This window comes from Penicillium taxi, assembly GCF_028828555.1.
Source record: "Penicillium taxi strain IBT 34144 chromosome Unknown utg000002l_segment0_segment0, whole genome shotgun sequence".
NCBI lineage: Eukaryota > Fungi > Ascomycota > Eurotiomycetes > Eurotiales > Aspergillaceae > Penicillium > Penicillium taxi.
The window spans coordinates 1,123,886-1,139,210 of record NW_026643204.1 but is presented as its reverse complement, the minus strand read 5'-3'; the positions used below and the strand labels follow the sequence as shown (position 1 = coordinate 1,139,210).

At 44.6% G+C, this 15,325-nt stretch overlaps 1 protein-coding gene across 1 annotated transcript; it reads left to right on the top strand.

The window, feature by feature from the left end:
- Positions 1-13,947: 13,947 nt before the first annotated feature.
- Positions 13,948-14,217, top strand: N7495_002357 (uncharacterized protein; the record flags this gene model as incomplete). The annotated part of the gene is made up of 1 exon (XM_057205026.1): positions 13,948-14,217. The coding sequence occupies one exon, from the start codon at positions 13,948-13,950 to the stop codon at positions 14,215-14,217; it is 270 nt and encodes an 89-aa protein (XP_057065633.1).
- Between the last annotated feature and the right edge of the window lie 1,108 nt (positions 14,218-15,325).

Here is a 15,325-nt window from a genome sequence, read left to right as displayed (position 1 = left end):
TAAGGACTATTACCCCCTACCTCTGATTTAAGAAACACTACGAAATATGTCGAAGGCTCGCTGGTTTACTAAACTCGATATCATAGCGGCTTTCCATAAGATCAGAATATAGGAAGGCGAAGAATGGAAGACAGCGTTTCGAACATGATATAGGCTCTATAAATAGCTAGTTACACCTTTTGGCCTAACTAGCGCTCCCGTAACCTTCTAACAGTATATCAATAAAGTTCTACGCGAATTTCTCGACGAGTTTATGTCAGCATATATAGACGATATCATTATTTACTCTGATAGATCGATCACGGATCATAGACGAAAAGTACGTAAGGTGCTTTAAAAGCTAAGAGATGCTGGACTTTAATGCGATATCGAGAAATCTGAATTTGAATAGAGCTCTATGAAATACCTAGGGTTCATTATATAAGCTGGAGAAGGTCTATATATAGACCTAAAGAAAGTTAAAGCTATTAAGCTATAGGAAGCACCTACTAATGTCCGAGAAGTATATGGTTTTATTAGATTCGCTAACTTCTACCAGACGTTTATACCACGATTCGCAGACGTCTCTACACCATTAGTATAGTTGATAAAGAAAGATACGATATTTAAATAGGATAAGGAGAAACAAGAATTATTCGAGACCCTAAAGGACCTCTTTATCTCTGCACCAATATTGGCTTATTTCCGAGAAGACACCGAAACAATAGTGGAAACAGATGTATCTGGATGGGCGACAAGAGCAGTCTTATCCCAAAGATAAGAAGATGGGACGCTAAGACCATACACCTATCTCTCGCGTAAGTTCTCACCTATAGAGACCAATTATATGATACACGACAAGGAATTACTCGCTATCATCCATACGCTACGGGAATAGAAGCCAGAGCTAAAGATGGTCCCGCGATTTATGGTCTTAACAGACCACAAAAATCTACGATATTTTCATAAGGCGCAGGATCTAAGCGAACGACAAATAAGATGGGCAGACATCCTGGCCGAATTCGACTTTAAGCTATAATATCGACCCGGGAAATAGGCGATCTAACTAGATGCTCTATCCCGGCGAGGACAAGACGAACCTAAAGGAATCTCTGATAAGAGGCTCACGAATCGTTTCTAGAAACTCTTCGAATCAGTAATAATCTATAATAATAGTACTAAACCAAGTCCACCTTTAGACTTTAATATACTAGTAGCGATGTTTAAAGAAGCAGAAACATAGGAAGCATAGAATAACGCGTAGAAGGAAGATCAAATATACTAGTAGTTCGCACTTGTACTTAAAAAGGGAGACCGACGAATCCCTGCCGAATCGAACCTAAAAATAAGCCTATCCGAGTATGACTTAGATAAACGAAATCTTCTACGCTTTAGGAAAAGGACATAGATTCTAGATAACGAACTACTACGCACAACCTTGATCTAGAAGGTCCACGATTCCTATATAACTAGATATCTAGGATAGGACGTAACCTATATGATACTAGCCTATAGATTCTTTTGGCCAGGAATAACGAACAATATACGGAGATTCTTAAGGAATTACACTATTTATAGATAAAACATAATTTAGAGAGATTCGAAGCAAGGCCTACTTAAACCATTACCAATTCTATAACAAATCTGGGCCGAACTATCTATAGATTTCATCATAGAACTTCCACCTACTAGGAAAGAAAGAGCGACGAATTATCTAGTAATTACTGATCGGCTATCTAAAGGAGTGATCCTAATAGATATACATAGTATTACTACGGAAAGCGTCGTAGATATCTTTATAAAGCATATTTATATGCATCATGGTTTACTAATAGCGATCACTAGTAACCGCGGCCTATAGTTCGTAGGGGGGTTCTAGCGAATCGTGTGCGAAAAGCTAAAGATTCGACGCCGATTATCTACCGTATTCCACCCCTAAACTAATAGAGCTACGGAACGCGCAAATCAAGAAGTCGAACGAATTCTACGCGCCTTTACTATATACGTATAGGACGACTGGGCAAGTTTACTACCTATTATAGCTATAGCGATCAATAACCAAGACGCAACCTCTACTAGACTATCTCTATTCTTCTTCACACACGGATACCATGTCGATCCAGTCGAAGTAATAGAAGTCTAAGCAGAGAGAGGACTAGAGATCGCAGCGGAAACATTCACAAACCGGCTATAAGATACCACCAATTAGGCAAATACAGCAATAGCTATCACCTAAGAACGCTAATAGGAATAAGCGAATCGTTCAAGACGAGCCGCTCTAGTCTATAATATCAACGATAAAGTATGGCTAAACCTACGGAATGTACGCACGATACGGCCTTCAAAGAAACTAGACTAGCTCCACGCTAAATACATAGTTCTAGAAGTGCTATCCTCTTATATAGTGAAGCTGGATATGCCAAGCGGCATACATCCTATCTTCTATGTTGAGTTAATAAGACCCGCGGCAACGGACCCGTTACCATCATAAATCGTGGACGATTCGCAACCGCCTCCGCTGTTAGTCGAAGGAGATCTGGAATACGAAATTGAAGAGATCCTATAAGCAAGGACACGAAAAATTGGACATGGATCGCGGAGGGAAGCATTAGTAAAATGGCGAGGATACGCAGAACTGACATGGGAACCTATCGACGTAATGGAAAACTGCACAGCTCTCGACACCTTTGAACTACGATACGGACCAATTACGACTTCGAATGGACCCCGGAAAACAGGAGAATAGGAGGGGGGTATTATAACAGGTTGAATCCTAGTGAACTATCACGTGGTTGTACCACGTGACCCACTAACCGCATACCTCACGATTCCACCCCGAATTGTTCACGTTCTTCAAGGATTTTGTAAATAGCATATGCCTAGCTAGTTCTGAATTTAAGATTAGCTTTAGCCCTTCACAGGTTTTGTAGTGTAGTTGGCAGTATGGTTTACGGCTGCAGATTGCCTGGCTGGCTCGGCTGGGGTATTGCTGGTGTTGGTGGATTCTTTCAGTTTAGTGTCGATCCACTGTTTCCAGCCTGAATCCCCGTCCAGGGCCTGTTTTATCTTCTGTTTCATGCCAGCATTTGGCTTTCTGCTGCCTTTACCATTTAAGTTGAAGCACTTATCGACAGGGTAGCTACAACTACATGGGCATGCCCTATCTTTAAATGGTTTTGCTTTCTGCTCCTGTAGGAATTGAGCTCTAGCCAGAGCTTTCTTCCCTTGACCAGGGGCACTAGGTTGGCCAGGAGCATGAGGGGCAGGAGCACTGGCTTGGCCAGCTGTTTCCTGGTGTCCTTGGAACGTCGTGAACGCTCCCTTTGAGATGGCTGGCTGCTTTGGTCTTTGATTCTGGTAGGTGGTTTTGAAATGATCTAGAAGGCGACGCATAGAGATCTGCTCGCGATCAACTATAATCTTTCCATGCTAGGACTGCCACCAGTTTGGCAGTATATCCTTTACCAGCTCTAAAAAGAGCCACACAGCATCATCATTCTTGGCAGCTGAGACGCCCTCAACCTCTGCTTCAAGGCGCGAATGCTCCCATTCTTCAAGCCAGGCGCCAATATCGGCGCCAGCTATAGGTGGAGTAACCATAAAGTTGTGCCAATGGTAGAATACCCTGGCTCTGTTTGTTGACGAGATTCTATAGCGGTCATACAAGAATTTAAGTCGCATAAATGGTTCGTCATATTATAAAACGAGACTCTGAACATGTGTATCCAAGTGCTTTAGGATATATTTATTCACAGATTCAATTACTCGCTTCTTGGTTTAGTAGAATAAAAGACGGAACTTATAATCCTCTACATCGTCCTTCTAGTCCTATCGTAACCGATCATACTCTTTACGATCCATGTCGAGTTCAAGCATTGGTTTGATCGGGTAGTCGCGTGGTTCTGATCCTAGGACTGGTCGTTCAGTCCTAAGCTCTGGATCGTAGTATTCCCATACATCTCCGCCAGTGGCTACGGCTTTGACTCGCCTATACCACTGCTGCCATTGAGAGGCATCTTTCAGTCTTATATCGCCGGACATCGCGGACACAGTCTTCAGTCTCGTTTACCCTTAAAATATGCTTTTCAAGGTAAATTGTCGGCGAACCGGGCTCATAACTGTCAAATGGAGGTCGACTACCAAGGAATAGTGGATTCTAGTAGGCAAATGAGAACGCAGTATGCGTACCAAAGAGTGTATGTGTATAGATTGTAGAATGGAGGAATCCCATTGTGGGATTCCAATGCTGACTAAAATAGACTAACTGTAAATGGAATCGGGCCTTTGACACTATATTAGGAACTCAAGTAGCTACATGAATCGAACATATTTCACACTACTTTGCATAATGTATATACTAAGAATCTAGGACGAACCATACCCTTTTCCAGTGTATATAGTGCAACGTGTGAACCCTGTCCTTTCAACGTAGTTGATCGACACTGATCAGTTGACGAGCTGAATCAGACTTGGAGGTTATATCACTAAGTTATTATGAAAAATCCTTAAAACCACGAAAACTTGTTACGACGATAAGCCAAATTCGATCGAAGAAAATACGATAAAACACTGTTAAGAGCACGAATTGGCACTAGTAAGCCTATTCACTCTTCTAAAAACACAATTTTCAAGTTTGATTTAGAAAACTACTGTCACGGTGCCAGCTCAGACGACTACTGATTGATTAGATAGTGCGGGCCACGTGACCCGCAACCTCATGTAAACTCAGAACCTTGTCTGAATGTAGCTCTTCAAGCTACGTCTTCGTCTTAGCCTGTCAGTCAATGCAATACTGTCTGTCCAGTTCTAGTATAATTCTATTCACCTGCCCGCCCCATGATACTACATAGCTTCTACCCTATACTAGAGCTGCCACCCGCCAGCATGCCCCGCCCTGAACCGCCTTTGAACGCCGATTCTATTGAAGAATTCCTGGCTCACGTCCAAGAACACCCCAATGTCTGGGTGCTATACCTCCGGACTATGGAGGGCTACTCTCAAGAAATTGAGAAAGATAACCAAACCCTCCGCTAAGCCGCGACTGAAAGCGAGGAGACTCGGCACCGCAGGGAGGGCGTTATTAGATATCAGGAAGAGCGCATCAATAGCTTATACGACAAGATTGTTGGGCTCGAAGTCGAAAAAAATCAGATCCTGAACTCCGCCCTGCCTGTTATACGAACCCCCCCCGACCGAAAACACTCCTGCCTAAGGTATTAAGAACCTAGCAGATATCCCTACGCGAGAACTTGCACCGACTCCTACCCTAGGTCCCTAGTCTGCCTCCCTTAGTAAAAGAATCCCTGACCCGAAAGAGTTTGATAGAACTCGTAGCGACCTCCGCCGCTTTACATAGCAGATCTATGGTAAGATGAACACGAACCAGGACCGTTTCCCGATAGCCACTATCAGACTTATTTATGTCGTAGGGAGACTCACTGGTAAAGCGTACGAACTAGTACTACCAAGGATCTCGTATAGAGTTCCCTAGTTTATAGACTACCCGTAAATGCTTAAATATCTCGAGAAGGCCTTCGGCGACCCTGATAGAGTCCAGAATGCCCAGAACCGCTTATACCAGCTCCGCCAGAAGAATAACGACTTTAACACCTTCCTATCCGAATTCCAGCGTTTAGCCCTAGAGGGCGAACTACACAAAGAAGCTCTAACTCCCCTCCTAATATAAGCTATCTCGAACAAGCTCTAGGATATGCTCTTGCATAACCTAGCTCCATCCCGCCAGTTTCATAGCTACATAGCCTATCTTCAGTCGCTCGATAACCGCTTCCGCCAACACCAGCAATAGACACACCATGCCCGCCAACCCACACCCTTAGGTAGTACACCCTAGGAGAAAATCGCAAGGACCTCGTACGCAGCTGCCGCGACAACGAATATACTACCTAGGACCCTGACTCCCGCCTAAGGCCCTAGCGAACCTATAGATCTCTCTAAGGCCAAGCTTACCCGGCGTGACTGGGGGGAGTGCTTTAGATATAGATCCAAGGATCATCTAGTCCGGGACTGCCTGCTACCTGACACCCACCCCTATTCCCCTGCCCGCCTATATTCTAGCCGAATAGAGAACCCCGCCTAGGCTGACTCCGCTGCCTACGCTGAATCTGCTGAGTCTGACTACTCTATACTCCAGCCAACAAATAGAGTAAGCCTGGCCTAAATCGCGACCAGGTGAAACCCAACCGCGTGCTCCGCCTATCCACAGCTATACTAGGAGACTCTATCGAAGAAGAGAACCTCCGCGCCGACGCTTTTATCCTACCTATAACCCTGACCCAGAAAGAGACCCAGATCCCTATATACGCTATAATAGATAGTGGTGCAGAAGGGAAGAGGTTCGTCGATGAAGATTAGGCCCGAGACCAGAGCCTTATATTCGAAACCCTAAAAGAACCTATCCGCCTAGAGGCCTTCGACGGCCGAGAGCCTAAGAAGGGCCACATCACCTATTTCGTACGAATGAACATAAGGGTAGAGAACTACTACAAGAAGAAGGCCCTATTCCTTATCACGAAAATCGCTTACTACCCTGTTATACTAGGCCTGCCTTAGCTTAAGATCCACGATCCTAGTATTTATTTCGCGAACCATACCCTTGAGCTAAATAGCCTATACTACCAGAAGTTCTATAACACCCCTAGTAGGGCCCCGAAGATCCGAGCCCTATATAATATCCCGAAGAAAACCCGCCCTATAAACCTGCCTGATCGCCCCTCTGTCCTAGAAGGCCTAGATATATAGTCTATAAGCCTAAGGGCCTGCGCCGCGTACGCCCAAAGCGAGAAGGGCTATCATTTGTTCTCCGCGTCTATAGAGACACTAGACGAGATACTACAACCGAAACCTGACCCTGCCCTGCCTGACGAATTTAAAGACTTTGGAGATGTGTTCTCCCCTAAGGAAGCCGAACGACTTCCCCCGCACCGACCTTACGACCATGATATTTGACTAATAGAGGGGAAGGCCCTGCCATTTAGGCCCCTCTATGCTATGTCCCGCCCTAAGCTAGAAGCTCTGAAGGAATGGATCTCCGAGAACCTAAGGAAAGGGTTTATCCGCCTAAGCTCCTCGCCCACTGCCTCGCCTATCCTATTTATGAAGAAACCTGGAGGGGGTCTCCGATTTTGTGTAGACTACCGAGCCCTTAACACGATCTCGGTCAAGGACCGCTATCCCCTACCCCTGACTAAAGAAACCCTGAACCAGTTAAAGGGGATGAAATACTTTACTCGCCTAGATATCATCTCCGCCTTTAATAACCTTTGGGTAAAGGAGGGGCAGGAGTACCTGATAGCGTTCTGTACGAGATTAGGTCTCTACGAGAGCCTGGTAATACCGTTTAGCCTAATAGGCGCCCCTGCTATATTCCAGAGATTTATCAACGATTCCCTGCGAGATTACTTAGACCTGTTCTATACCGCATACCTTGACGATATACTGATATATAGTCGTATAAGGGAGGAATATATCGGACACGTCTGTAAGGTCCTCGCCCGCCTCCGCGAAGCAGGGCTATTCGTGAAACTAGCTAAATACGAGTTCTGTGTTTCTGAGACCAAATTCCTAGGCCTGATTATAGGAGGCGAAGGAATCTGTATAGACCCTGAGAAGGTCCGGACGATCATGGACTAGAAATCGCCGACGAACGCGACTAATATCCGAGCATTCCTAGGATTTGCTGGCTTCTACCGACGCTTTATAAGAGACTTCTCGAAACTGACTGCCTATATAAACGAACTCACAAAGAAGGATGTTGCCTTTAAATAGACTCCCGCCTACGAAGAAGCCTTTAAGACCCTAAAGACAGCCTTTATATCCGCCCCGATCCTAGCACCATTTGACTAGACTAAAGATATGATCCTGGAAACCAACGCGTCTGATTATGTATCTATAGGCGTTATTTCCTAGTACAACGAAAAAGGAATACTACATCCTGTTACATTCTTCTCTAAGAAGCACTTAGTAGCTAAGTATAATTACGAAATCTATGATAAAGAACTTATGGCTATCGTACGCTATTTCGAAGAATAGCGCCCTGAACTTAAGGGCACGACCTCCCCGATCAAGGTTATCACAGACCACCGAAACCTAGAATACTTCATAAGCACTAAGTTACTAAACCACCGATAAGCCCGCTAGTCTGAGTTCCTATCCCGTTTCAATTTTACGATTATCTACCACCTAGGTAAATAGGGCGCGAAGCCTAATACACTAACCAGGAGGTCAGAAGATCTACCTAAGGAAGGGGATAAACGACTAAAGCACCAGAGTCATATAATCCTAAAGCGCGAAAACCTGGACAGCCAGATCTAAGGAGAACTAGGAATACTGACCCCGCCTACCTCACCACCGCCTGACTCCCCTCTAACCCTGAAACTAGACGCCCTAATAGGCCTAGAACCTAACCTACCTCCACCTGATATAGAAACAGTAAGAAGTATACGCTTCATAGACAAACTATAGCTAGAACTACTAGTCGCTGTGAAGGAAGCATACAAGTCTACCCTATAAAGAGACTAGATATTATAGTCAATCCTAAGCGCCCTAGACAAAAAGAAAACCCGGCACCTAGATATCACGCTCGCGCACTACGTGAGAGATAGGAACAACCTGCTATACCAAGGACATATTTATATCCCAGACAACGACGACCTTAAAGCTGAACTAGCCCGACTCTGCCATAACAACCCAGCAACAGGACACCTAGGTCGCATAAAGATATACGAGCTTATATCTCGCGAGTACTACTAGCCGAACCTCTATTGTTATGTCGAGCAATAGACCAAAAACTGTTATACCTATCGCAGAATTACCCTATCCCGAGAAGCCCGTCAAGGAGTCTTACAACTACTCCCGATCCCTGCCCGCGCCTAGCTAGATCTATTAATAGACTTTATCACACACCTGCCCAAGAGCTAAGGATTTGACGCAATCTTGGTAGTAGTCTGCCGCTTAACTAAAATGAAACACTTCCTGGCCTGCCACGGGACCTATAACACTAAAGACCTCGCCTACCTGTTCTTGAAACATGTCTAGAAGCTATATAGACTCCCTCGTATAATTATATCTGATAGAGGCCCCTAGTTTATAAGCCAGTTCTAGAAACACCTAACGACCCGCCTAAAGACTAAGAGCCTGCTATCCACTACCTTTCACCCGGAAATAGATGGACAGACCGAGCGAGCCAATACTATCCTGGAACAGTACCTCCGAGCCTATACAAACTACCTATAGGACAACTAGGCTAACTGGCTTCCGCTAGCCGAATTCGCCTCTAACTCTATATAAAGCGAGTCGACTGGCGTCACCCCGTTCTTTGCTAATTACGGCTAATACCTAGTCGTTGGATTCGAGCCTGTCCACCTAAGTAATCACCCCGCCGCCCGCGATATAGAGAGGTTCGCGGCTCATATAGAGGAGATCACGAACTTTATACAAGCCTAGATCCTGGCCGCCTAAGCTCGCCACGAAGAATTCGCCAACCATCACCGCCAGCCTGCCCGAACGTTCACTAAAGGACAGAAAGTCTGGTTAGACGCCTAGAACATCAAGACCCGTCGCCCCCAGAAGAAATTAGACTAGAAGAACTTAGGCCCCTTCGAAATCACCGAAGTTCTAAGCCCGTACGCCTACCATTTACAGCTTCCCCCTGGAATGATGATCCACCTAGTATTTAACGTCTCCTTATTACGCCCTGCCGACGACAACCCGCTTCCCGCGCAGCAACAAGAACCTGCCCCACCTATCGAAGTCGACGGAATCGACGAGTAGGAGGTAGAGGAGATCCTAGACTCCCGCTAGGAGAAACATGGTCGCCGGGGAACACCACATCTAAAATACATGGTTAAGTGGACTGGTTACAATGACCCAACTAAAGAGCCTGCTGCTCACCTAGAAAATTGTGGATAGTTAGTAAAGAACTTCCACCTCCGCTACCCGTCTAAGCCAGGTCCTGTCTACGCCTCTACGGAGCTCGGCTCTAAGGAGGGGGATACTGTCACGGTGCCAGCTCAGACGACTACTGATTGATTAGATAGTGCGGGCCACATGACCCGCAACCTCATATAAACTCAGAACCTTGTCTGAATGTAGCTCTTCAAGCTACGTCTTCGTCTTAGCCTGTCAGTCAATGCAATACTGTCTGTCCAGTTCTAGTATAATTCTATTCACCTGCCCGCCCCGTGACAACTACACCCTAGTTTCTACCTTTTAACACCTCCTTTACGACTACTTTTCGAAGGACATTCGACTAAAATTTTTCCTTTTCGTATTAGAAAAACTGGTGATACTCAAAAACCCCTAAAAATCTTCCCCTCTCTGAATTATGGGACACCAGAACCCACTGGTGACTTGTTCAACTTCTCCACTTGTGACTTGTCCGACTCCTCCACGGATCCACGCGGGAATATAGCCAATCTCCCCCTAGCATCACCTATAGGAGCTATATAGCACCACTAGTATACCAGACACCATAGTCAATCAAATCTATATACTATGAACGAAAGTGTAACAACCGAGGGCAATTCGCACGCCATTCCCTAATTATAGAAGAAGACCTGACCCTACGAGACGACGACGAAAGTTTAGATCTATTCACCATCATTATGGATGGAACACCGTTGTATAGACTATATACTTGGGGTAGCTATATATGAGCAAGTATGCCCGGATTATATATAGAACATACTAGCCCTACACCCGCTTTTAACCAGAGCAGAGGCCAAGGGTACCCTAATGAACATATAGATAGGGACTAGACCTACCGAGAGGCGTATAAATCATAGGATAATATGATATAAGAGGAGAAAATCAGATTCTACCATAGAAATGGTTTTGACCTATAGGAATATAACTAGGATCAGCGTGAGGAATATATAACCATATGATTTATATACTATATAACCACGGGAGTTATAGACTACGGACTCTGGGCCGACTTCTAAGCAGACTTCAAGAACTAGACCGAGGAGGACTTTACGAAACTCGAACGAAACACCCTCCGACTAGTATACCATATACTCATCTAGCGCGGAGTCTATATAAAATGGACACTAAAACTAGCCGACTCCCTAATAGAATGCCTTATAAGGGAAGAAGAACATGAATGGACGGACGCGGAAATCAAAAACGCCTTTAAAGACATTAATGGCGCTATAAGAACTCTAGCACTCTAGGATAAACTGAATAACATACTAGATGGTCTAAAGGGAACGACCGCCACCCGACGCCTATAAGATCTAGTCAATTTAGCTAGCCAGCTAAGCTAAATGCCGAAGGAAATTGTAAGGGTTTGAGTCCAATGCGGTTGGGCTACCGTAAACAAGAGAAGAACTAATATGAGAAGGCTACCAGAGGTAGACATGTGCATGGGTTGGGTATGGGTCAAAATTCATACCCATACCCAACCCATCAGGGGTAAGGTAAACCCATACCCATACCCAACCCAACCCACGTGGGTATGGGTTGGGTATGGGTCCCATATGGGTATTTTTGATGCCTTAATGCCTGATTTTCGCCTCAACCTAAACTAAATTAGGGTAATTAGTGTCTTAGTGCCTAATTTTTGCCTCAATCTAGTACTAACTAGGTGACAAATATCACGTGAAATAAAAGTCTTGGCAAAAAGATGGGTTTATGGGCTGGGTGTGGGTTTTACTTCAAACCCATACCCAACCCATATGGGTTTTGGGTAAAATTTCTGACCCATACCCAGCCCATTGTGGGTTGGGTTGGGTTGGGTATGGGTTTACCCAACCCAATGAACATGTCTAACCAGAGGACGGAGGTGTGGGTGTGGTATCCCATAGGGCTCGATTCCACTAGGGTAAATTGGGGACAAGAACAACTCTTGAACTCCTTCAAGAGTCCAAAGACCTCAGAGAGTTAAATACATCAGGAAGTGGCGAATCTCTAACTAGCTTATCCGGGGAACCCCTGCTTCCCTGGCAGCTGGTTCAGCCAGCTTATGTAGAGAGTCCATTGCCTCTCTCAGCCTTCTTGCAACCCACGCCGTTACAATTTGTCTAATCTTCGTGATCTTGCCATGGTTCTTTCAAGATTCTATGAGTTTACCCAACTTATCTCTCAGCGGCAACCTCATATAAGTCTAGTAATTCCTATTTACTATGAATTGCATGACCTCCTTATAGAAGCAGCTTCTTTTGAAGGCGACTTTACAGGGCTTAGTCCTGATATCTCTTCTGCTGTCTTGGTTGGAATGCAAAAGTATAGGAAATACTATGATCTTATGGATATGCAAGATATCTATTATATAGCTCTTGCTCTTGATCCACGTGTCAAATTTGCTCTTTTAGAACAAGAGCTTGAAGATGGGGTTATCCAAGGAATCATTCAGAGCATTAAGGTCTTTCTTCATAAGAAATATCCCCCTTTGGCTACCTCCATCTCTAGTTCTACTTCTAGAACTATGGATCCTCCTGCTCGACCAGGTATGAGAGCTCGTCTTCTACAAAAAGTACATTCTCAAGAAGTATCTCGGGCTTCTGATATTGATCGCTATTTTGATGAGCCTCCTATTCAAGTAGAAGGATTAATAGAAGACCAAGATGACTCTAAGTGGCTGCTTTCATGGTGGAACGCTCATAAGGATCAATACCCCAGGATGGCAGCAGTTGCAAGGGACTACCTTGGTATTCCAGCAGCTGAGGTTTCAGTTGAAAGACTTTTCAGTTCTGTAAGGGATATCCTGGGTGTTCGTCGACAATCTCTGAACAGTAAGACCATGAGAGAGTTAGTTTTGTTAAGAGATGTATATAATATTGATTCCTAATTGAAATTTCTTTTACTTGAGAATTACATGAGATTTATAACTCTATAGACTTGGAAATATATATTAGAACTGCATGTGGTTCTAGACACGTGATATAAGCTACGGATATTACGGATATCCGTACGGATAGAGGGCATTTATTCGTAACCGTAACCGTAGAGATTTTATTCGTATCCGTAACCGTAGAAATTCTACGGTTACGGTTACGGATACGGATATCCGTAAAACCGTGCCGACCTCTAGTGACTACTCTGAGCGACTCTCCGATCCCTCTGATCTGCTCAGTAAGCCTGATCTAAGCACCCTGATTTGCTCTCTAAGCATTGCTTATATGAGAGCCAGCGGCCTGACTCAACCACCCCAATAAAACGCAACACGCTACCCCTCACAAAAGTCTCTCCCCATTTTTAGAACACTCAAATGCTCCATCAAAAAAAAGTCAAGCATCACAAACTGTAACGGGCTGATGCCCGCCATATGGATCTCGGTGCCTATTATCCACTTTTACTGCAGTAAGATCACGTGACTCGAAGGCCCTTCGTCCTCGACCCCACGCCGACCCTTTTACATCCCTTAAGGATTTTGTACACAGTTTGTGACCTAGCTAGTTCTGAATCTAAGATTAGCTTTAGCCCTTCACAGGTATAGTTAGATTCTCTTCGGGTGGAACTATAACTACCATCATAACATCTCTATTAGAGGGAAATACGGGAAATGGTGGGCCACCTCTCGAGGTGAAGACCTTAATTCAGCGAAATGAGATTCAGGCTAACATAGATCTAGATTCTCCACCCGCTTTTGTAATTTTCTATTTGCCTAGGTGGTTTTAAGCTGGAAAATCGTTGCTACGAAGGGTTCTACCTTCGAGTATAAGAATACTAATATTACATATGTCACGGAGTTGATAATCTGGAAATCATGTGACCCTTATGTAATACCCACAACTACTTAACCGATCCGTACCCGGATCCCCCATGATTCTTTCAAGAATCAGTCTTGAAATGTTATCGAGTTCTTGTTCCCATCCTTGTCTTCTCTGTAAAATCCAGTAACCCTTACAATTCTGATTCTTCTCTCGATTGATCAAAGAAGACATTATGGCACCTCGAACCCGAAAACATAGCACTAGCACACGAGACTCCCCATCGGTCCCCGCTACCATGGTTGAGCCTGCTATCAGTGCAACCTTCACCCAATCGGGAGCGAATCCACTACCAACCACCCCCGATCCCGAGCCAGTATCAGGTTCAGAAAATTCTCTAGACCAATCAGAGTCTGACGAAGAGATCCGTGAACTTCGAAAAATATCCTATTATACAAAAATGAAGTATATGCTCCAGAAGCGTATCAGAGAGTACGAACAACAACTCGAAGAATACGAAACCCTATCGAAGCGCCGCCGGAAGGCCGCCGACCGACCCTCATCCTAATCAGGATCAGATTCAGAGCGAGAACCAAAGGGACTCCGCGAGATCAAGTTTAAAGATATCGATAATTTTACCCTTGATTTCAGTCTTCAACAACGGTTAGAATGGATTCGTGATCTCGAACAATCCTTTAAAGCGAACCCTAGACACTATCCGAATTCGAAACGGAAGGTTTACGCTGGGATTACACACCTAAATATAGAATGTCGTCAACGCTAGTACACCTACTACGACGAACTGAACCCTGAAGAAGCCTATAAAGCAAAAAAGTCTTAGGATTACTTTAAAGATTGGACCAACCAGTTGGTCGCTAACCTCGCGACAGGCCTGATTAAATACCGAATCCGACTAGAATCCGCCCGTCAGAAACCAGACCAAAGTCTAAGCGAGTTCCATCAACACCTTCTAAGCCTGGAACAATTCGCCGGAAAACAGCCCGAAGAAGACCGTGCCCTCTTCTTCTTCGCAAAACTTAGCCAAGGACTCCGAGATACGATCATCTCTACGAGAGCAGGCGATCTCCCTACTACTCGAGATGCTATAGTTACGGAGGCAAATCGATATTAGTAAATCCTTAAACGCGCCTCAAATATCGCACACAGGAATAGGGAAAAGCGCAAAGAAGCCGAAAAGGACGGAAACAAAAAACCAAATTCAAGCCCTTTCCAAAAAACCTACACCAGCTCCACCTTATCGACAAAGAAGCCTTCTTTCTCTCAGCACTCGGACTCGAAACCCTAAAGAAACAATAAAGACTCTAAGCCGAAGGGATACCTTGGAAAAAAGACACAAGTCCCTGATGACTGGACTTTTGTTTAGAACAAGGAAAAGAAGCGGAAAGAATATAAAATCTGCTTTAGTCCTAACCATGAAAGCCCCGTGTGCCCAAAAAACACTACTAGGGTATAGGGTGCAACCAAGATCGAGTCAAGAATATCGATCGACAAACCATAAGTCAAAACCACCGACCGGTTTTTCATACCGATTCGACTCTAAAACAAGATCAAAACGCACATAGACCTTGATACCTACGCGGAAGTAGATCTTGTTAGTATCTAATTCGCGTAAAATTATAAACTCAACCAGGCGCCGATGACAGCACCTATCATCT